The 22,969-nt window shown below is 40.3% G+C and overlaps 1 protein-coding gene across 1 annotated transcript in view; it reads right to left on the reverse strand.

The window, feature by feature from the left end:
• Positions 1–18,260, reverse strand: part of SNX2 (sorting nexin 2) — a 41,706-nt gene extending 23,446 nt beyond the window's left edge. The window contains exons 1-2 of the mRNA XM_068168960.1: positions 18,123–18,260; positions 9,883–10,000 (exon numbers count right to left, since the gene is read on the reverse strand). Coding sequence (XP_068025061.1) covers positions 9,883–10,000; positions 18,123–18,230 — 226 coding nt within the window. The 5' untranslated portion in view covers positions 18,231–18,260. The remainder of the gene's footprint in view (positions 1–9,882; positions 10,001–18,122) is intronic.
• Positions 18,261–22,969: the final 4,709 nt, after the last annotated feature.

The following is a 22,969-nucleotide window of genomic DNA, read 5'->3' on the forward strand; positions in this document are numbered from 1 at the left end:
TGGGTATAGAGAAGTTCCTGTTCTAGTTCAAATAATTAATGCGGTGGCTCTTGCTAAATGTGCATTTTCAAGAATTCTAGTTTCTTAAAAGATAACACTGACTTGCAGAAAAGTAATCTGAAACCAACACTGACTTTCCAACCCATTTCCACTCTTTCTACAGTCTAGACTTCCGGCATCAAGTAATTGAATAGGCAAGTGGAAAAAGAACTAAAATAGATCCACTTGAAGTTATACAAAGCTAACAGTAATGCCTAGTACAGAGTTTGGGAAAGACCTGTGTCAGCAACTTCTGTCTGTTGAATTTTACAAAGAAAAGGCAGTATGTTTGTTCCAAACTTTTTAAAGCCTGATTCTTATGTGAATATAACTAGTCCTTAGTAAATTGTTAAGAAAAGAGTTATAGAGATTGGATCCACTTTAAAAATTGTGAAATAGTTCTCATTCTTGTCCTACTTAGGATTGTTTTCTCGTCCAGAACAGACTGTAATCTACTAGAACTGGAAATAGCAGCCAATGAACCATATAATTCATTACTACAAAAAGTAATATTATGATCTTTCACAATCAATGTAACAAAATCACTCAGCTTTATCTTTCTTGCCACTTAGGGGTATTCTGTTAGTCAATGCTGTTTCCCAATTCTTTGTAACAATTTTCTGCCAGTCCTTGATGTTCTTCATAAATGAACAAAACCACATTTCTCTATTTCAGGGATGAAAATGCCTGTGTGACTAAATTTTGTTTGATACTGAAGCTCAAAATAAATTGAAAGTAAACTTCAAGGTCACTATGCCTTAACCTGGTTTGAAGCAGATGCTCATTCTGGATAGGCTGAGAAAGTCTTGTTACTGCTTTGTTTTGAAAAAATGTCACAAAATTGGTGAGGTTAGAAAGGACCTCTACAGAAGATCTAGTCTAACTCATCTGCTCAAGTAGAGTCAGCTAGAGCAAGTTGCTCTGGATTACATCCTATTGGGTTTTAAGCATCTCCCCTTCCTCCTTTGACAACTTGTGCCAGTGCCTGACAACCCTCACTATTAAAAAACACAAAACCAACGCAGGGTGTTTTCCATATGTATTATCAGTATTTCAACTTGCATCCACTGCCTCTTGCCATAGTCAGTGGGTATCACTGAGATATCTCCTTCTGCATTCCCTCCCATCAGGTATTTATGCATATTGTACTATTTCCATGAGCCTGCCCTTCTCTGCGTTGAACAGCCCCAGTTCCCACAGTCTCTACTCCTATGTCCTATACGTCATGCTCTTAATCATCTCCATGGCCCTGCACTGGATTCACTCCAGTCTGTCCATACTTCTCTTGCATTGAGCAGCTCAGACTTAGACTCAGCACTCCAAGTGTGGCCTCACCAGGGCTGAGCATAGAGGAATTATAATTTCACTCAACCTGCCAATAACATTGCTCTTAATTTCAAATCAACAGGAGTTCCATAGTATTTTCAAACCAAAGTTAAAAATGGAGAATACAAAAAGGTGCTTGCTTTTAATATGAACAAAGAGTATCTAAAATATTTGTTTGAGAAGAGGAAAAAATGGTTTTAGAGTAGTAGAACATTTAAACTTGTTAAAAAAAGATAGTTTTCCTCTTCAGTGGCTAACAGCATTCAACATATATATTTTATGTTATACGAATTACTATTTCACAGAAACATTTATGAGAAAAAAAAATATTACTTATTATAAAGCCATTCCATTTCAGTTCTTGCTTTTTTTATTGCCAGCTATGTCCAACCACGTATGCTTGGGAAACAAACCATTAATCACCACTCTGTACTTTTCAAACTTTATAGACAGGCTTCTGTAAAACAAATCATGAAGCAATTCAAAGCACGCAGATTTCTCACTTTTCTGTTACTGTAAAGTATAACTTCACAAAAAAGTTGGGAATTCAATGTAACAAACCAGCACTCCTCTCAGGCCAAACAGGAGCAGACTCCTTCCCAGCACTTCTTGGACTTGTATCCACATAACCATTAGGATTTTAACCTCATCTACATCATGCATCATATGAACTCCATCCAGGATTAGCCCCCAGCTATTGTTTAGTAGACTGCTGAAGCTACTGCTAAACTTTTGCAATATTTTTATACAAAAAAGAGGCAGGAACAAGTTGTTGGAAATGCAAGGACACTTCCTTCCAGCAAGACCAGAATTATACTTCCTCCACATCAGTATTTCTCAAACCGTGCAACTCTAGCTAGGTTGGGCATAAGCAAATTTTTAAAGGTGCTGCCTACTGGCTTTCCTTTTTGGTTTTCCTGAAAGAACTTACCAGAGAAAATAGTTTCTGTTTGTTTCATAGCAGCATGTCAAGTTCTTTTAGGAAGAAGAAAGGAGAATTTATGCCATCCTCCCTCCTGTTACCTCTCACCCCCAAGTTTGTATGCATCCAGGACATTATGTAAATCTAGAAGAGTGAAATGGAAAAGGTAGTGGAAGGGTGTAACAAGGACAAGGATGTTGTACTTTTTGTTCAAAACAAAAGTATTAGAAGATTCTGAAGGGGGGGAAAGTATTAGCTTTATAAAGCAAAAGCAGGCTTTTATACTGTCTAGCTATTTGTTTTGCCATTGGAAAAGAAATCTTGGCATTGTACATCAAATTGAAGATCCATTTCCCATGAAACAGGTTTGTGTTGATGAATTCTGGCATTTATGCTTCTTACATATATTCTCTCGCTTTCAGAAATCAGATGACATGGCCTAGATCAGAAAGTTTCATTGATGATTCTTTTTTTTTTTCCCCCCATGGAAAGATGACTTTTTATAGTGTCAGAGTAGAATGTAGGCACTTTCAGAAACATTTCCTTGATTTATTCATTTTAAATTTTCCCTTGAAAATACCTAATACCCCTTAGGTATTAAGCCATGGGTTTATTTTGATATTTAAATATTGTGTAGTAATATTTCCATTAAAAAATAAGATCCAGATGTCTTGCTTTTCTAGGAAGTTTTCAAAACCATAAGCTCATCTTGTATGACAAGAGGCAACCATTCTTCTGAACTTCTAGGAGCAAAGCACTAATAACCAACATTCACATCAGCTATGGCAGTTATGAGCACGTATCAAGTGCCCCCACCAATCTAATGCTGCCAGACTCCTACACTTTACCGTCTATTAACAGCCTGTTATAGAACACTGTCAAAATGCTTAGCTCCAATAGAACAAGAAAATATTCCATCCTCCTGATGAGAACTATTTATGCTTAGCATTCTGCAGCCAACTGCTCCAGGTTTCTATGAGCAGTCAAGCATGGGGCTCAATCTCAGCATCACAAGGCTCTTGTTTCTTCACTTTTTGCCATCATGCTAGAAAGTTTAAGTTTGCAATTCTCCATGAGCACCTTGCTTCAGCTGAGTAAGGTATTTTTTACTGGTCACACTTCTAAATGTCAGACCTCTAACACTCTGACATGGCTTGAGTGTTCAAACTGGATTATTATGTTTGAAAGTCAACTCAGATGATCATGTAAATATGGCATCAAACTGGAGTAGAAACCATTGTCCAGAACAGCAGACGAGTTATTAAGAAAGGCCTCTCCAGGTGTAGTAATGCTTCAAAGATGGATATCTTAAATGAATGGATTATGAGAGCTGCTACAGCTAAGTCACAGCCCATGACCCTTACTATTATACCAGGAGTACTAATCATAATCTTAATGAGGACAGAAAGTTCTAACAGAACAGTTGTTCACTAATAAGCCTGCTTTCTGACTTCAACACTGTACATTTACATGCTTTTGTGCATTTGGTTCCTTGCAGAAGAGACTCAGAACTGAACAACCAGCTTCTAAAAAGTAGCAAGGCATCTACATTGAACTCTTCTGATAAGACATGCCACATGACTACAGCCTGAAAGGCATCATCAGATAGAAACTTTTGTTCAGCTGTCTTAACATATATGTCTTGTCTGGTCCACAGCATCAGCATTTCTTTTCTGTATCAACTCCTGTGAAAAAAGCCTAACACAAACTTACCCCAACCTGAAAAACAACAAATAATACCCACCCTGTAAAATCACACACACTACCCCTTGTACAACATATTGACTTGCCCCCAGGACACCGAAGCTAGGTGCTTGCATATGATCCATTCCCAAACACCTTTCAGAGTTGAAAAACTCCAAAACAACACAGAAAGTAATCTTTTACCAGGCACAGGGAGAGGGAAAAATGGTAATATTCCATTTTTCTGAAAATGGTGATAGAGTAATAATATAACTCTATACATCTGCTCATCATCCATGAACATCAGAGGCATGGGGCACAGCCAACCATGTCCTGCACAAGCAGACCACAGCATTTTTCTATGGATACACACAGAATTTTGGACCAACATATTGTAAGGCTAATTCATTATCTAGTTACTCACTCAACAGTAAAAGCTTATGTACAGCAAGGTTTTAAGACCTTTCTCAAAGCCCATCAAGATACTCTTAATAACTCCTGGTTTGCAGCAACGACCATTATGACCTCTGCATTTAAGAACTCTACAAGGTAAGATAAAGCAATTCTTATTTAACCAAATAATCAACACACTGACTTTTATTCTAAAGGGTGAAAATCCTTAAGTGGGTTTAGCAAGGCAGTTTGCTTTTTCACAGACTAAAACCCACAATACTAATAAATGCAAGACCAAAATCTACTGGTCTTCAATGACAGCTGGAAAACTCATTTTCTTCCATCTTTGAAACCCAGTTTAAATAGTTCATTTACAAGTCACCAGAGACAAGGTAATGTACATCTAAAATGTTTTTATTGCATATATTATCCTATAGCTGCTCCAAAAACAATAGCCAAGATGTCTTAAGTACAGTTTAAAAAGGCTAAAAATATTCCATGTTCTAATTGCATTAAAACAATACAGGAAATTAAATAGAGTTTGTTCTCACTCATCTCCTTTTCTATTGAGTTGCATTATTGAATGGACTAATGAAGAAGACTTATCAAGCCTACGATAGCTAAAGGGCATACTTTCACACTTTCAACAAGTTAAGTTTGCAAAATTATTTATCCCCTTAAATCATCAGTGTCCCTCCTTTCAGGAAGCACCTACAGGACTTTCTTTACCTGGATTTTAGTGCCTAATAACTCACTACGAAGGAACAGTGTAAGTTAGAAAACTACAGAACTTCATTCTGTTCTATGTCTTCCTAAAAGCTGTGCCAAGATAGGTTTCTTTGGAATTCCAACAGGAAGAAGGAAAAATCTCAGCTACACTCACTTGTAAATTAAGTCCTGCTTTCACAGAAAGCCAGGGCTTATTCAATCATGCTGGAAGCAAGAAAACAGATATCTCATGTTGCCCTTTCACATTGTTGCTATTCACTGTATCAGAAAGATAACCAGATGAATTAACATCATTGTGTAGCAAAACAGCCCTAAGAAAAAAAAAACAAAACAGTTGTGAATGCACAGAACTGGACAACAAATTAGACATTGTTTTTGACAATGCCTGTGCTGACAGCAATATGAAGACAGAAGTTCATCACCAGGGTACAACTGCATTATGCAAACTTCCTGCTTAGAATAGAATACTGTGAAAGATGCCATATTTTGAGTGAGGCTCAATAAATCATTATTGTTTTTTCCCCATCTGAGTTTCTACTAGCCTCTGTCTGTATAAAAATTGACATTTACAGACCAGTCTCAGTTGTGTTAGACGTGCAGTATGTTAGATACTTTCATTTCAGTACTGAATGCATTTAAAAGAATGTCTCCAACACATTAAATCAGTACTGTTTTTCTCACAGTATTCATTTCAGCTGAAACAATCTGGCTGCTAATATTTGTTCCTTCTGATTAGTTCTTCTCACTATTTACTCCAGCCACTATTTACCCAAAGGAGAATTTGCTCTCTTAAAATACCCACTCCAGATGACTCTATGTTTAAAAAGCTGGCTTTTTCTACTGAAGCTAAACAACCAAATCAGTAGTATTACAAAGCTTCACTGCTAAAGTACTGTTAATAATTTAATGTCCCAAGATCAGATAATATAAATATAAAAGAAAATGTATTAGCGCTCTATATTATCTTTTTCTCTTAGAATAGAATTAACCAGGTTGGAAAAGACCTTCAAGATCAAGTCCAACCTATCACCCAACACCACCTAATCAACTAAACCATGGCACCAAGTGCCTTATACCGTGTCTTCCTAAACATCTCCAGTGATGGTGACTCCAACACCTACCTGGGCAGCACATTCCAATGGGCAATCACTCTTTCCATGAAGAACTTCTTCCTAACATCCAGCCTAAACCTCCCCTGGTGCAGCTTGAGACTGTGTCCTCTTGTTCTGTCACAGGTTGGCAGGAGAAGAGACCAACACCCACCTGGCTACAACCTCCCTTCAGGTAGTTGTAGAGAGCAATACAGTCTCCTCTGAGCCTCCTCTTCTCCAGGCTAAGCAACCCCAGCTGCCTCAGATGTTCCTCATAGGGCTTGTGCTCCAAACCCCTCACCAGCTTTGTTGCCCTTCTCTCGACATGCTCCAGCAACTCAACATCTCTCCTAAACTGAAGGGTCCAGAAATGGACACAGGACTCAAGGTGTGGCCTAACCAGTGCTGAGTACAGGGGCACAAGGACTTCCCTGCTCCTGCTGGCCACACTGTTCCTGATACAGGCCAGGATGCCATTGGCCTTCTTGGCTGCCTGGGCACACTGCAGGCTCATGTTCAGCCTACTATCAACCAGTACCCCCAGGTCTCTTTCTGCCTGGCTGCTCTCCAGCCACTCTGACCCCAGCCTGTAGTGCTGCATGGGATTGGGCCAATGTGCAGAACCTGGCACTTAGATACGTTAAATCTCATGCTGTTGGACTGTGCCCATCTGTCCAGCCTGTCGAGGTCCCTCTGCAGAGCTCTCCTACCCTCAAACAGATCAACACCTGCCCCCAGCTTGGTATCATCTGCAAATTTACTGATGACTGACTCAAGCCCCTCATCCAGATCATCAATAAAGGTATTAAACAGGATGGGGCCCAGCACTGATCCCTGGGGGACACCACTAGTGACTGGCTGACAGCTGGATGTGGCACCATTCACCACTACTCTCTGGGCTTGGCCCTCCAGCCAGTTCCTTACCAGCACAGAGTGCCACAGTCCAAGCCGTAGGCTGACAGCTTGGCCAGGAGTTTGCTGTGGGGAAGGGTGTCAAAGGCCTTGCTGAAGTCCAGGTAGACTACATGCACAGCCTTCCCCACATCCACCAGACAGCTCACCTGATCACAGAAGGAGATCAGGTTGGTCAGGCAGGACCTGCCCTTCCTAAATCCATGCTGGCTGGGCCTGATCCCTTGGCCATCCTGTAAGTGCTGTGTGACTGCACTCAAGATGACCTGTTCCATACTGTTGCCTGGCACTGAGGTCAGGCTGACAGGTCTGTAATTCTCTGGTTCCTCCTTCTGGCCCTTCTTGTGGATGGGCATCACATTGTCCAGCTTCCAGTCATCTGGGACCTCTCCAGTGAGCCAGGACTGTAGAAAAATGATGGAGAGCGGCTTGGCCAGCTCATCTGCCAGCTCTCTCAGCACCCTAGGATGAATCCAATCCGGTCCCATGGACTTGTGGGGATCCAAGTGGCTCAGCAGGTCTCTAACCACTTCCTCCTGGATTACAGGGGAACTATACAGGGGAACTATACTGCTCCCTGACTCCATCTGTCAGCTCAGGAGGCCAGCTGTCTGGAAGACAACCTATTGTGATGTTAAAAATTGAGGCAAAGGAGGTGTTAAGTACCTCTGCCTTTTCCTCATCTTTTGTTACAATATTCCCCTCCATATCCACTAAGGAGTGGAGCTTGTCCTTGCCCTCCTCTTGCCACTAATATATTCATAAAAGCATTTTTGTTGCCCTTCACAGCAGAGGCCAGTCTAAGCTCTAGTTGGGCTTTTGCCCCTCTCATTTTTTTCCTACATGACCTAGCAACATCCTTAAACATATCATGGGCAACCTCTCCCTCCTTCCAAAGATGATACACCCCCTTTTTTTCCCATTAATTCGTTCAGAAGTTCACTGGCCAACCAGGCTGGCCATCTGCACTGACAGCTCATCTCCTAGCACATTGAGACAGCCTGTTCCTGAGCCTTCAAGATTTCTTTCTTGAAGTAGGTCCAGCCCTCCTGGACCCCTTTGTTTTTAAAGGCTATATCCCCAAGGTACCTTCTGAGTTAGTTCCTTAAGAACCTGAACTCTGCCCTCCGGATGTCTAGAGTGGAGGTTTTGTTGCTGCCCCTCTTAGCATGACTGCATATTGAAAACTCAATTATTTCATGGTCACTGGACCCCAGACAACCTCCAACCACCACATCTCCCACCAGCCCTTCTCTCTTCGTAAGAGAGGGTCAAGCAAAGCCTTACCCCTGGTAGGCTCACTCAGCAACTCTGTTAAGAAACTATCTTCCACACACTTGAAGAACCTTCTAGACTGCTTCCTCTCTGCTGTGTTGCCTTCCCAGCAGTTATCAGCCAGGTTAAAGTCATCCACAGTTACAAGGTCTGGTGATCTTGAGACAGCCTTTAGCTGCCTATAAAATAATTCACCAACCTCTTCATCCTGGTTGAGCGGTCTATAACAGACTCCAACCAGGATGTCAGGCTTCCCTCTAATTCTCACCCACAGGCACTCAACTTGATCATCCTTAATCTCTAGTTCCATGGTGTCTAGAGCCTCCCTGATGTACTGGGCCACCCCTCCACCCCTTCTCCCTTGCCTGTCTCTCCTTTTGAAAACAGCTTTGCGTTGACTTTCCACCATCCCTATCCCTGGCCTCGTGACCTAACTGGAGAACAATTCAGGAATGAGCTCACGTGAATCAGCACCTCCCTCCCTCTAGTGAAAACACCACCGCTGCAGCAAGTATCCACCCACTCCACACCAGCCTCTCAGGAGAGCAAAGTTGGCTCAGGGGTGTGGTGGGGACCTGCATTCCACAGGGGCTGGTGCCTGGGGTCCTGCCTCTGCACTCTTAAAACACTCAGTGAATTAGTAAAGCAGTCAGTACAGTGTAACAGTGTTGTGAGCTAGTTTACTTTCAAATTATTACATCAGGGAATCAATGAAGGTGAGATGAGACCTGTGCTCAAAGCTGACTGCAAACTGCCTCACTCAATATGTAGTAACAGGAACAGCATTAGCATTGAGAAGCAGCATTCAGAACAATCTTTTGATGTACAAAATATACTCCAAATACTACACGTCCTACATGTGTAATTGAGAGCAACAATAACCCCCATTATAGTAGTCACAAACCAACAGGAAAGTAGTGACTGATTAATAAAGGGTTAGAAATGTGTTGGGTTTTGATTACTTATCAGAACTTTCACACATGCAGTACTGTCAAGTAACAGCGACAGAATCAAGCACTAGTCAAATTATAGGACTGATCCCATATGCCTGTTTGCTATCTTTTCATTATAATAAGTGTCTTAAGTAAAAGGAAATACCATCCAGCTTGCAATATGACCTGAATTATCTTTATAATTGAAAAAAAGACTGGGATGTCTTAGGTATGTCTATTAAGTAGAAAATAAGAATGCAACTTAAGCTGTGTTTTTAAACACAATTATAATATGTTAATTACATAATGGTAAATACTACCATACTATATAATGATAAATTATAATGGTCAGCAGAACACAAGTCAGCTAACACTATCACGCTATGAACTGACAGAACATACCACTGAGAAACTTGTATTTACTTAATGTAACAAACATTACAATGCACCACAAGGGAAAAAAAATGTACCTCACTGCCAAATTACTTAAGTTTTAATTCTCCTTGCCCAAAAAGTACATTTCTCTCAGTCCAAGAGCAAAACAGTTTATGCAGACATATTAGAAGAAAAGAGTGTTTACCAGCAAAGAGGTCTTCTCTGTCATCATCTAGCATGATTTCTGCTGGCTTTGGACCACTAGAGTTTGTGCTGAGGTCTTCTGCAGGAAGACTTGCTGGCTCTGGAGATGAAGGACTTGACTACATAAAAGAAAAAAAAAAAAAGTTAAATAATCACAAGAGAACCATTTGCCAGTATGTAAGAACTATTGCAACAAACATCTTTTCATTACAGAGAAAGAAGGCAAGATGTACTTAAAGGAAACCCTGTCAGCTATTTCCATTTCCTACTCCCAGCACGGTAACAATGAACAAAGGATGTGAGCTAGTCAACAGCTCTTTTCATTTCTTTGTCAGAGAGAAAGTCACCCATTTCCTCAGGTTTTATTAACATGAAGAAACCCTGCTATAAAAATATCTAGAGTAAGTTTATCAGTACTGCTGAATGTAACTTGATTATTAAGTTCCTCTCGGGAAGAAACAGATTTAGATCTGGGTTTGCACACAGAAAAAAAAAATTAAATAAGAAATCTTCAAGTGCTATATATGTTTTTCAGAGATTGAAAAAACACTTTATTGCCATCCAAATAATCCAAGACTGGCCACAGGAAATTTCGATAGCTTTGCAATAGGTTGAATTATTGCCATAGAGGGTCATACTGTACTGTACATGAAAGCTACTCTTAACAGAGATACAATTCTTTTAATCCACTGAAGACAACTTGCCCTGTGAAAAAGATAAATACTTAAAGACACTCAGGAAAAGTAAGGTAATACTAAAACTAGACCGCCAAATATATAGTTTACTCCCAAAGTAAGCACACACCTAACTGAAGATCAATGCTTCAGTTAGAAAATACTTGTTGACTAAGTATCAAAAATGTTTACTGCCATTATACTAGAAAATATGCAAGATGCTTCTCACAACTGCATCCAAGAGAGCTAGCTAAGGAGTTTTCAACAGCACCATCTTTATTCATGAAGGCATGCACTGTGAAGGGAGCATCTGTAAATTGTGTCACTGCTTGCTTTCTTGGTATTTACACTGTTGTCATTAATTTAAGCTCAGAACTAGAATTTGAAACAGATACTAAATGTCTCAGCCTACACTTCAACAAATGCTACTGCAGGCACTGAAAAAAGCCTGAAAAATACTGAAAAGCCACTGGAAAACTCCAGATTTTATTTTCATATTAAAAAATTTAACAGATGCAACAATTTTAAGATAGAGGCCTTTCTTAAAGCTGGCTCTCCAAGGACACTGTACATCCTGACATGGAGAATAGCACTGCTGCTTCACTTCCAGAAGCACAGAGCAAGATCTTGGTCCAACATCTGCCCAAGCCTCTGTCACCAGAAACTCTAATACAGAAGAAGTAAACAAGAAATGGTTAAAAATCTGCAAAACAGATTCAGACTCAGTATAAAGTAGTTTTTCTGAGGACATCTTAACTCAGGACTCTCTCACCCTGGAAATGCGTAAGCTCAAGTTTTTCCCTGCTGAAGACAGAAGGGAGATGAAAACAAGTACAGGAATGTTTAAAAAAAAAATAATTATAATGTTCTAAACCAGGTGAGGGTTGCAACAAGGAACTGAACAAGCTCATAGAAGGGGTTTTAATCTCCTTCCCTTTGCCAAAGGCATCACTCTTTGACAAGCCCACATATAACATGGGAGAACCAATAAACAAACTGAAGTGATAATCAACAAAACTAGCAACCTCTCAAACTGCTTGTTGGACTTTGCCCTAAAGCCTGCAATGAAAATCAAAGCAGAAGCACTCAGGAATTTGATATAGGGTAGCAGGGTTTATGATCTTACCAGGAACCAATCCACTAGCCACACGTATGCTTCTCATCTCACACTCAACCAATGCCCAAATGACCCCAGAGCAAATAATGTCCTCTGGGGTAATAAAGGTTTATATGTTCACTCTCTGAAGTATGATCCTCAAGTTGTGTCACAAAACTTGCAAGTAATTTAGACAAAATTATCCAGAAAAATTAAGAAAACCTCACTGCTTGACATGTTTCATTATTCTACAAATGACAGTAGTGTGTCACACATAATAGTTAACAATTTTAAGTGTTTTGGGAACTCAGAAATAGCACATTCTGGGAGAAACTGTCTGTCAAGGCAGTGTTCCATAGGGCAACAAGATCTTGTACTTCAGCTGTGAGGTTCAAGCAGTTTCAAGTTTTATCAGCAAGAGAAATTCTTCATGAAAACATTATAGATACTCATTCCAAACCAGTTTTACTGTTACTTAAATCCAAAGATTGCAGAGTTTCATAAATCTGAGGTTTAGGGCACAAAGGATCTCATACTGTCATAGATGCAGACATATAGTTCTGCTTGTCAATTCACCTTCATGAAACACAGCTGTAATACAGCCAGGCACAAGCAACAAAAGCCTTCCTGAGCACCTGTTCCACAGAGCAGGAAGCTTTCCACTTCATCCCTTAATAGTGCTCTTGATTTATGAATGGTGCCCATGGAGAATCTTCAAGCTCTTCTGTCAGTCTATCTTCACAGTTTTATTTAAAGTAGCTATTTTGGTTACTGACGATTACCTTGTATCTTATCAGTACCTTACCAGACAAGTTATACCTGTGTCTTAATGACAAGAGGAAACTCTACCAGACACAAAATTCACCTTGAACACTTTAAGCTGATCAATGCACAGCATAATAAGAAAACTCAAATTTATGTTTCTAAAGCAACAAGTTATCCAGAGGCTAATACAAAGCAATTTCCACTTTGAAGAATAGAAGCAGATTCCTCCTGGCAACAGCAGTAAATACATGCCACCTAGTCCTGGTAGAATTTCAGGTATCTTTCTGGTACTGAAGTGAAGAAAGATCCTGTCCACTGGCACTGTTAAAAAACTCATGAATTCTGTACTGGACACCAGGCTTCACAGTTCTAGTTAGTATACCAGTTACAGAAAGCTTTTTCTGAATTTTATATATCCCTGGTTTCTACAAAACACAACTGGAAAATAACTCACAAGAAGAAAAGACTCAAACAGACCTTAGGGGCATCTCAGACAGCACAAGAAGCAAAGCTTATTCATGCAGCATGGTATAATTTGTATACAAGACACAAAATCTAGAAGTGACTTTTACTGGACGATTTCCAGTGCAACAGAAGTTCTGAGTTGATTTATAAAGATATAATAAATTTATATTTCTTATAAATCTTAAGTTCTGTTTTTAAAGAGCAGTTGATATTAAAGTTTCATTTTGCAGATGATTTACAAGTAAAATGTCTTGCCTTTCAAATACATTTTCAGGTTTGTATTGAGTTTGGCTGGGATAACTTTCTTCATAATGGCTTGTATAGTTTCAAGGGTCAGATTTGTGATCAAAACAGTGTTGATAACAGAGGGATGGTTTAGTCATCACTGAGCAGTGCTTACACAGCACAAAGGTCTTCTCTTTCTGACTGCCCCATCAGCAAATATGCTGAGAGCACACAAGAATCTGGGAGGGGACACACTCAAGACAGCTGACCCCAACTAACCAGAGGGATATCCTGGACCATGGAACACCATGATCAGCAATATAAACTGTGGGGACATAAGAGGGCAAAGGGGATGTTTAGTTACAGCATTTGTCTTTCCAACAAAGTATTACACATAATTCTGGTTACCTGGAGATGGCTGAACACCTGCCTGCTGATGGGAAGGAGTAAGTTCATTATGTAATGTTTGCATGTGCAACTTTTAGTTTACCTGTTAAATTGTATTTATCTTGACCCACAAGTTTTCCCACTTTCAACCTTCCAGTTTTCTACACCATCCTGATGGGGGTAGTGAGTGAGCAGCTGTGTGGGGCTCAGATGCCAGCTGAAGTACAAGCAGCTATCAGCTGAATAAACTATTTCCTCAACTATTAGTCTTTCAATGACTTTTTGGCATTCTTAAACAGTTGTCATTCTCAGATAACATGAATTAAGGATGGAGTTAAATATCTTCACAAACTGTACATGAAAAGGAAAATGTGTAGGGAAAAACTATTCTTAGTCTGAACACAGCATCAGCTTTTAAGAGTTTTGCAACAAATTATAGTTTGTTACCTTCAAAAGTTATCTTTAAAAGAGGGAAGTTCCTCAGGGAAATATGAAATCCTAGAAAGCCACAGTCCTGTAGCTATAGCTATAACAAACTAGTCAATAATTCGTAACAGTCTGGTAATTTTACAGTTGGTGTGTCTGAGACTACTAGTCACGTCTCTCAAGAAAAGCACATATGAACCCAAACAAATCTTAACATGTTAAGATATTTCAATTTCAACTACAGGTGCAAGCTAAAAGACAGGACGCCAGGTTTGCTTGGCTATCTCTATGAAGCACAGCTGAGATGGCCATTAAAATAGCTAACATAGGAGTTAGTAACTGATGCAGTGAAAATTTGAGTGTAAGACAAGAAAAAGACCACAAAAAACCTCATGGCCCAGATGCACACAGACAGCATAGCTATTCAGACACTTTAAACTTGATGCCAATAATTCACAGAATGTCACAAACATGTCCATTTCCTGAAAGGTACAGGCCTGATAAATTTGAGTGACTCTTGAGCTGAAAGAAAATCAGATAAAACATCCAACTGCCAAGATACCCAATTGCCAGGGCATGCACATACACACGACAGTCAGGGTCTTGCTTTACTTGTTTTCTAGAAAATAAGTTTCTGGTAAGAGGCCTATGGGTTCATTCCAGTTTGCAATGGCAACAACAAGCTCAATTTTCTCACTTCTCTGAGAAAATTCTCAGGTTTTAGTGTATACTATATTCCATGGTAATAACTAGTTTATAGTTTTAGCTTATGAAGAAACAAGACCATGTTCTCACATATTCTGTTGGCTGAAATTACAGCCCTAGATATGTGGACATCCTCCCTTCTCATAATATTAGAGTCCCCTTAAAATCAGTTCAACTACTTCTCTGAGCTGATCCTAACCTACTTCAGTCAGAAGACAGCAGGCTGGTAAAAACTGACCATTGTATTAATCTAGTTGTTCACGTTAACCTGTCCTGTTTTCTGAAACAGGGCTACAAAAGCTTGTAAATTACAGCACAGAGACAAGCAACTACATCAGAATGAATGCCAATATGCTTTCATTTCAGCCTGCACTTAACACCAAGGAATTAAACACAAATTACCAACAGAATTACACCAAATAATCTTGGACATAAACTTAATGTTCTGCAAAGTTATAGTACAGTTTTGAAGGACTTAACATATTGCTCTCAGATACTCCAACTGTCACTGTTAAATTCAATGTCTCTCATTAGAGACTACCAAAAGTTTTGCACTCTGTGCTAATTAAACAAAAAAAAAGCACACTGCAGATCTTTGACATAAACTGATAAACCAGTAACGAGATTATATATGTGCCCTACCCTAACTGACAGTCCGTGACATCTTACCACATCTATTGCTTACTCACTGTTTTCAAATGCCTCCATGTATCCTTTCATTACAAAAGTCACAGGAAAAAAACCACAACTATAAAAATACGCATTTAAATGAGCAGGTGGCAACTTAGCTACATGTTCACAGAGCACCTGCTTTAGGAAAGGCATGGACAGGTAATATAGAAATGAGTGAGAAGTCAGGAGAAATGAAAAAGTGATGCTACAGATAAACAAGGAAGACAGCAAAGAAGCAGACTAGGGCAAGTGGAAGCAGGAGGATGACATACTGTTTTTCAGAAAACCTAGCATGCACCCTTTTGACCCACATCACCAAAAGTTACTTTCACGCAGTTGCTTGTGTTCTCTTGTAATACTGGTATTAGTATGTTACCACATAGAAAATTATTAATCTGTTGATTACTAATTTATAACAGGGGATGATTCTTCTCATAACACACCTGTAACTTCCCAAACTTCTTGTTGTGTGTATCATGGACATCTTTTTTTTTTTTTTTTTTTAAACAAAACAAAACAAAACAAAACAAAAACCCCAAACACTTGAAAATTTGATATGTAGATAAGTCCATGGAAGATTATTTAATATTGCAATGTTCCTTAGGGCTCAAGAAGTCCTTGAGCTACAAAAACCTGGTAGCTGGGAGAATGCTACAGGTGACTAAGAACACATACATGTAATTAACAGCAATTTTCTTCAGATGACATCCACCACTGATTAACACTCAAAATACAGTCTTGCCTTAGACCATTTGTCTGATTTGTTCTGTTTGTTCTCCCTGATGAAAGCAACTTTGGCAGGTAAAGAGACTGTTAATTTAATGGAGGTAGCCCTACAGACATTACAGTATGATTGGTAGAATGAAATGCAAATAATCATTCTGCTAGTCTTAGGCAGTGTTGTTACTATAGAACTTCCATCTAGAAACAACTGCTTCATGGGTATTTACGAGATTAAAATAACACTCATGACAGAAGTTAGGCTTACACCATGAGATAATTGTTCTTCTCTGGACTATGGTGTCCTACGCACTTGAGCTGAACTATCTACATCCAAGCCAGCGAGTTCAAACTCGTGATCACGTTCATGACTACTTCCTTTCAAATTTGCAGGTAAATCACAAGATTATGCTCTTCCCTGAATGCTGCAGCTGATTAGATGTCAAGAAAAAGCTTTACTGACAAAACTTCTCATAAGCTCTCTTTAAGCAAGAAGGCTTCCCCTTTCTACTTCTTCCTTCTTGTCTATAAATACAAAGCAGCATAACAGAACTGTCAGCCAAGCCACCCCAATACAAAGCACATTTCTTAGCTTGTTTGAGGAGTTTTAAGTAACTATTTTTAATCTTTAACATGAAGACTTTTCATTGTAACTGTGACTTAAACACTAGATCAATCCTAACCCTTTGCAGCTTTCTGGACTGTATCAGTAAAGGCATTATTTATGTTACACTGCAGTCTTTCTTAGTGCATAGAACAAGACTCCAATACACTCTGTGTGACACAGATGCATAGAGGTCTATTAATACAGTAATTGTCAACTGTGGGTTCACATCATTTGCTATTCCTTCACAGTGTTTTCCCACAGATCGTTTCTTGGATAATGCACAGATTATGCATCCATAAAAAGGGGGGTGGGGGAGAGTGACTTGAAAAAAAGATAAGCAACTTTAAAACACATTTAAGAGCCTCTTTGTACATTGGTGGTTTATTAGGGTTTTTTTGTTTGTTTTTTTTAAGGACAGGCAACAGCCAGAGTAAAACAAAGAAAACATGCACTGATCCTATTACTGCAAAAGTCAGGGACAGGAAACTCTTCAGGAAAAGAGGAACAGGAACAATTTTCTTTTTAAATGGGTGACTGTGCACTGCCAAAATGCACAGGTGAAATATGACAAGTCAGCAAGAAAAGCTCCCAGTGTAATAAAGAACACATCAGCATTTTTCAGAAAGAGGACCTATTTATTCATTCAGTTGTTCTGTTGTTTTGATTTTTGTGCTCTGGTTGGGTTTTTGTGTTGCTGGGTTTTGGTTTTTTGGTTGTGGGTTTTGGGTTGGGTTTTTTGTTTTGTTGGGTTTCTTTTTGGTACAACGTTCCTGACATGAAAAACAAGCACAGCTTAGAGCGGTATTCATTACAAGCTTTCAAATTTTCCAGCCTTTGCATACATGCACCCTGCCTTCAACTGCCCCTCCTATTTGGAGGCAGCAGTGCTGGCCAGGACAGTCTCAGCAGCCACTTCGGCTCCAGGGGAGAACGCTTAGAGAGAAGGAAGTTTCGACAAGTTTTTGCAAAGTGGAAGGGGAGGAAGCCTCAGAGAGAGGCCAAACAAAGGGAACGGGCTGTTATTAACCCAGGCAAAAATCTAAGGTGGGAGGAGGTCCAGCGAAACTGGCGTGTGTCAAGAGAAAAGGCGGAAATATTTATTATTCTGTCAATACAAGAAGGGATTATGGCGAGGAAAAGCGGCGACTTGCCACAGCAGTGCTTGGAGAAAGAATTTTCGGTTTCTTTAGGCAAAATAAGACATGACAGGAACCACCGAGCCCCCCGCGGGGCCGAGGTCACCCGGCCGCCAGCAGCGAAGCGTCTAAAGAGCTGCAGTTCCCGAAACGGAGACAGGCTATGGAGCCGCAGCTGGGAACTGGTCCATTAATTGCCGGGGACCGGGCCAGCAAGTGCTGGAGACCGGACCGGTAATTGCCGGGGACAAGTGGGGGTGGATGGGCCCCCGGTCACGAGCGCGGTACCGGCGGCCTGCCAGGGCCCGGTGGGCACCGGTGCGACATGGGGCTCGGGGCCCGCGACGGTGGGCAGGCTCTCACCTCCAGGGTAGACACGGTGCTGGTAAAAAGGTCCTCGCCGTCTTCCAGCTCTTCGAAGTCGGTGGGCCGCGTCTCCCCCAACGGTGGGGGCTCCCTCTCCGCCGCCATCTTCCCCTCCAGCCCGGCCGCCAGCCCCGGCCCCCGCGCTCACGTGATGACGGCTCCGCCCCTCTCCTGCCACGTGACGGCTCCGGGGCCGGGACCGAGTTTGGAAGTAGCTTCGGCTGCTTCCTTTGCCCGCGGGTGTAGCGGTAAAGTCAGGCCGGAGGCTGCGGTGGGGCTGCTGTAGCCGTGAAATAGTTCAGAGAAGTCAGTCACTGTTGGCAGAATCCCGCAAAGCTTTCGCCCCGCCAGGGCAGCGTCTGCGCCTGCCCGTATTTTAGGCGACCTGCCTCGGCGTGGACAAACGGCCGTCCCGGGGGTGTCGCGGCCTGCAGCACTCCGGCGGGGGTGCAGTGTGAGCCTGCGTCTGGGATGTGAAGTGTTTGCTGGGAAGGAGGCCTGGGACAGCTCTCGCTGAAGAAGCAGCTCTGTTTCCTCCATTCTCCTCACCCTGGCATCCTATTTTATTTTTTCCCTCTGGAACACTGCGGGACGTTTCACGCTGGCTTCCTTGTGCGGCCAGTCAGTAGGGTGACACAGCGTTACAATCCCCCACCGAGTTGGGAAGAACTTCAAGACGTTTTATATTTTTTTTAGTTGTTGAGTTAGGAACTGTTTTTCTGTGAGGAAACCACTCCTTAAACGAAGCTGAGATCTTAACTAGAGAGTGAGGATTAAAAGTATTCTGCCCCACTCTTGCAGACCAGTCAAGCAAGCCAGGTGCAGTTGTGTTCACAACCACTAATGTGTCTTGTCAAAATAAACTCTTGGCAGGCCCACACTCCTAAGCTAAATTACCAAGTTGCTTTTCCCCCTCACTCCATGTGTGGTGTAGCTCACAAATACATCAATCCTTCCAAACTTTTAAATTAGAATATTAATTTTGAAAAAAAAGACAGATATTAACAGTGTATATATATATATATTAAGCATTGCCTAGGATACTTAAACTTGTTTGAGCTCACAGAACTCAGAGAGTGATAGGGGTTGGAAGGCACCTCTAGCGATCAGCTAGTCCAACCCCTGCTGCCAGACCAGGTTCACCTAGAGCAGGCTGCACAGAACAGCATCCAGGCAGTTTTTGAATGTGGTTGCTTCTGCTACATTGAAAATCAGTTTCAAAAAGTGTCTTGATTTTCCGTAGTGATAAAGTACAGGTTTCATCTGCTTGGCATGTTTATGCTTTGTGAAGACTTCATTAATGATTACTGTGTTGAGGTTACTTTCTAAACTGCATCCAATGGAGACAGTACTCTTCAGGGTGGAAAGACTGTTCTGCAGACTACAAGCTCTTTAGGGCAAGGGTGACACCTCTCTGGTGTTTGCAGAGTGCCTAATAAAGACTAGTGGAAAGAATGTGGTTTTACATACTCTTTTCCTTAGGCCTCTCTCCAATTACATCATGAAAAAAAATGTAAGCATATGCAGAAATACATTTTATCTTGCAAACATGTAAGGGGCATACATAGTAATGAAGTGCTTAAACTCAAAATGTCACAAATTGTGGAGAGCTATTTCCTTGGAGATGTGTACTGTTAAGAGAGTGTCCTTTGTCCTGCTAACATCTGAGGACATTTAATGCCTCAGTGCTTTGTGTAAGACCTAGTAAATATCCCACTCACAGGATCTGTGTTGAAATTGAGACTTCAGGCTTCTAACTGCAAATAACAAAGTTACCAAATAAAGGAGATTTATCAAGTAAAGTTCTAACAAAAGTAACAATAGATCTCCTTAGATGTACAGGAGTAGATGGAGCAGTCAAGCTTTCCTGTTTTCCTCAGGTCAGAAAAACTTACTACTATAGAACGGATGTATTATTTTGAGACCAGCATAGCTGCCTTATCACTGTTACTAGAAGCTGTAATAACTTGCTTGTCATCTACTAGTTTGGAAAGCACTTTTAAATTTCTTGGGAGTAGGACATTTTCCAGCACGTTGATGTTTCCCTGTTCTGTACCAAACAAGAATAGTAGTGATGCTTATGTTGATTGCAGTGACTATGAGATGAAATACATTCTATTCACATTTTTACCCTATTCCTGAACACCTATTTAATTGGTGTTTCAGTATACCTCTAAATAATATTCAGTGGTCTTTTGAAGATTTAAAAAAAGAAGAGTAGGATTTAAAAAATCCAATTTAAAAAATGCAAACACTCTCTATCCAGAAGTACAACTCTTTGGCATCTACATTATGTGGCTGGCACAATAATTACATCCTTATTGCCTTGCCAATTTCTTTTGGTATTTGTGTGCTGCTATGCTGTTCTTGGAAGCTCTTCAAATAACTTGCATGTGCATGCTTTATCTAGGAATTATGATTCAATCATCTCAGTAGTAATTCTATGTCCTTTGACATTGTATGTTAAGCTGTTTCACCATAATTTTATTTGCTCTGATTAGCAAGATAATATATATTAATTTTTTTAGGTTTCTTGCAAGTGTACCTAATGTAGCATAGTACTTAGGTGTTTAATCATTTTCCACTAGACTGTCTAGTTTTCTGACCTCATCAAGATTCACATACATGCCTTTAATGCTTGTGTAGCTAGACTATAAATCAGCTCTCTGAAATACCTTGAAGTAGTCTTCTATCACACCAATTGAGTGTGCTGAAGAAGCTGATAAAGTGAAGTGCAAACAAGATGTCATCTGTGAGGTTGGGGGCGGGGGTTGGTTTGGTTGCTTGTTGTTGTTGTTTGTTTTTTGTGTTTTTAAAATTTTTATTGCTCATTAAGGAAGGTATATAAAGTTTAGTTTCTCTGAGTCAAAGAAACATATTTTTTAATTGGTTGGGGGGTTATTTTGTTGATTTGTGGTTGTTGTTTTAGTTGCTGGGTTTTGTTTCTTACTTTTCCAATGCTTTTTTGATCTGTAGCCACAGAAATCACTTATGAGAGTTTATGTGGCGGGTGGGCCACAGAATAACACAAAAGTAACTGCAGTACCTGTATTTTTAACTAATTGAGATTCCAGTTTGAAAAACTGTGGATTAGAAAGTTGTAAGTTGAGGTGGAAGAGGAATCCAAAGTAGAGAAAATCAATCAAGGGAATAAATTGGAAAACTCTTTATGCTGCAGGAAAGCTTTGGATGATTGCAAAAAGCCAATCACATATGAAATTGTGATGTGTTACTGCAAACCCCCAAACCTCCTGTCCCTTTCAATATGGGTATTATGTGGTCATATGAACCCATTATTATGGGTAAGTGTGAGTCGTTTAACTAATAGGTATTTGCTGTCAACTCTACCCATGCTCCTATGAATCTAAGGGAGATGAAGCTACCCATGCATCCTAATGGAAACTGCAGCCACCCCTTCCTTTGCAGCCAATAAATCCACACCTTTAATGCTATGTGAGAAGGATGGTAACAACCTGAACAGTAGAAACATCAGGGCTGAATTTGCATGTGGAACTTATTTCAACCCTTTGTGTATACACAGTGTGCCTGCTTTAATTACCTGGTTAAGTGCTAACGTTTCTATAAGAGGCCTGATTCCAAGAAGTGCTGACCATGTGGTTACAAACCAGGCTTTTCCTTATTATCCTTATTATGTCCTGACAGTTAGCTCCATACTTCATTTATTATATCCAGTTGCAACTGTACTCTGAAAACAGAATGATTTGCCTCCTCACAAGCTTCTCTCTGAGGCTCATCACTAACAAATCTAAGTGTTTCGCAGACACTGGTGAATTTTTTCTTCCAACTAATTCTGTGGGACTGTTGCCCATTACACAGGCACTGGGCAGAGACTGTAAAATTAAAACCTACAATGTTTACCAATTTGGATGCCCAACCTGAGACAGATAGGACTTTTTTTTCCCTAGAGTACCTGACATTTCAATAGATTCCTAGTCAGCATTCATCACTATCACAGTGCTAGCCTTACTCACATTCCTTTTCAGGGGTGGTATTTTATGTTTTCCCTCTCTTTTTTGCCCTTTCCTGTTAGCCCTTGCTAGGTCCCATAATTTCTTGATTAGCCTTGGTAATTTCTTGGTTTGGCCCACCAGCCAACAGTTCTCCAAGTCAACACATCTGCTGCACATCTGTCAATACATCTGTTCACACTCTACCTGCTCTGCTTCTGCCCAGTTATTGTGGGCTCTGGGAGCCTTTGCAGTCCAACCCTTCAGAGAAGATACGGAAATCAAAAAATATGTCCTATGTGAGCAGCCTTGGGAGTTGTTATGCAATTAAAAGCTTCCCTTAATCATGAAGAAACAGGTTTCACTGAGAAGTATAATCTTGTCAATTTTAAGTGCCTTTTAAAAGGAAACATACAACAGTGTGAGGGCTGTCATTTCCCAAGTTCAGGCCCCAAGGGTGCTAAGCATTGAGAAAGTTTTCTAACCAGTTTTTTACCTACTCTATATTAAATTGACATGTAATATTTCATTATCTTCCTTATGAAAATGTCATAAAAGAGAAATGTTCAGGAAATACTGATACAGTATTTCCGCACTAAGAGATATTGTAAGAAAATGGGTAAGTGCAGTGAGGGAACACCAACACCAGAGTGCTTGGAAGTAGAGTAGATTAATTATAGAAATTTGATTTTTCCCATATTAAAAAAAAATTTAAAGGACTGCATGGTGCCTGCACTTGGTCATAGCTGTAAGGCTCTGCAATATGTTAGCCTATGTAAGACAAATTACAAAACACAGACATTTACAAAGTCTGTGCATTTGACACATGCTCATTCATCCATTCAGACAAATAACTTCAGATCATGATGACTGTTA

The sequence above is a fragment of the Melanerpes formicivorus genome, unplaced genomic scaffold (genome assembly GCF_026170545.1).
Source record: "Melanerpes formicivorus ecotype bairdi unplaced genomic scaffold, bMelFor1.0.p_v2 SCAF_161, whole genome shotgun sequence".
NCBI classification, from domain to species: domain Eukaryota; kingdom Metazoa; phylum Chordata; class Aves; order Piciformes; family Picidae; genus Melanerpes; species Melanerpes formicivorus.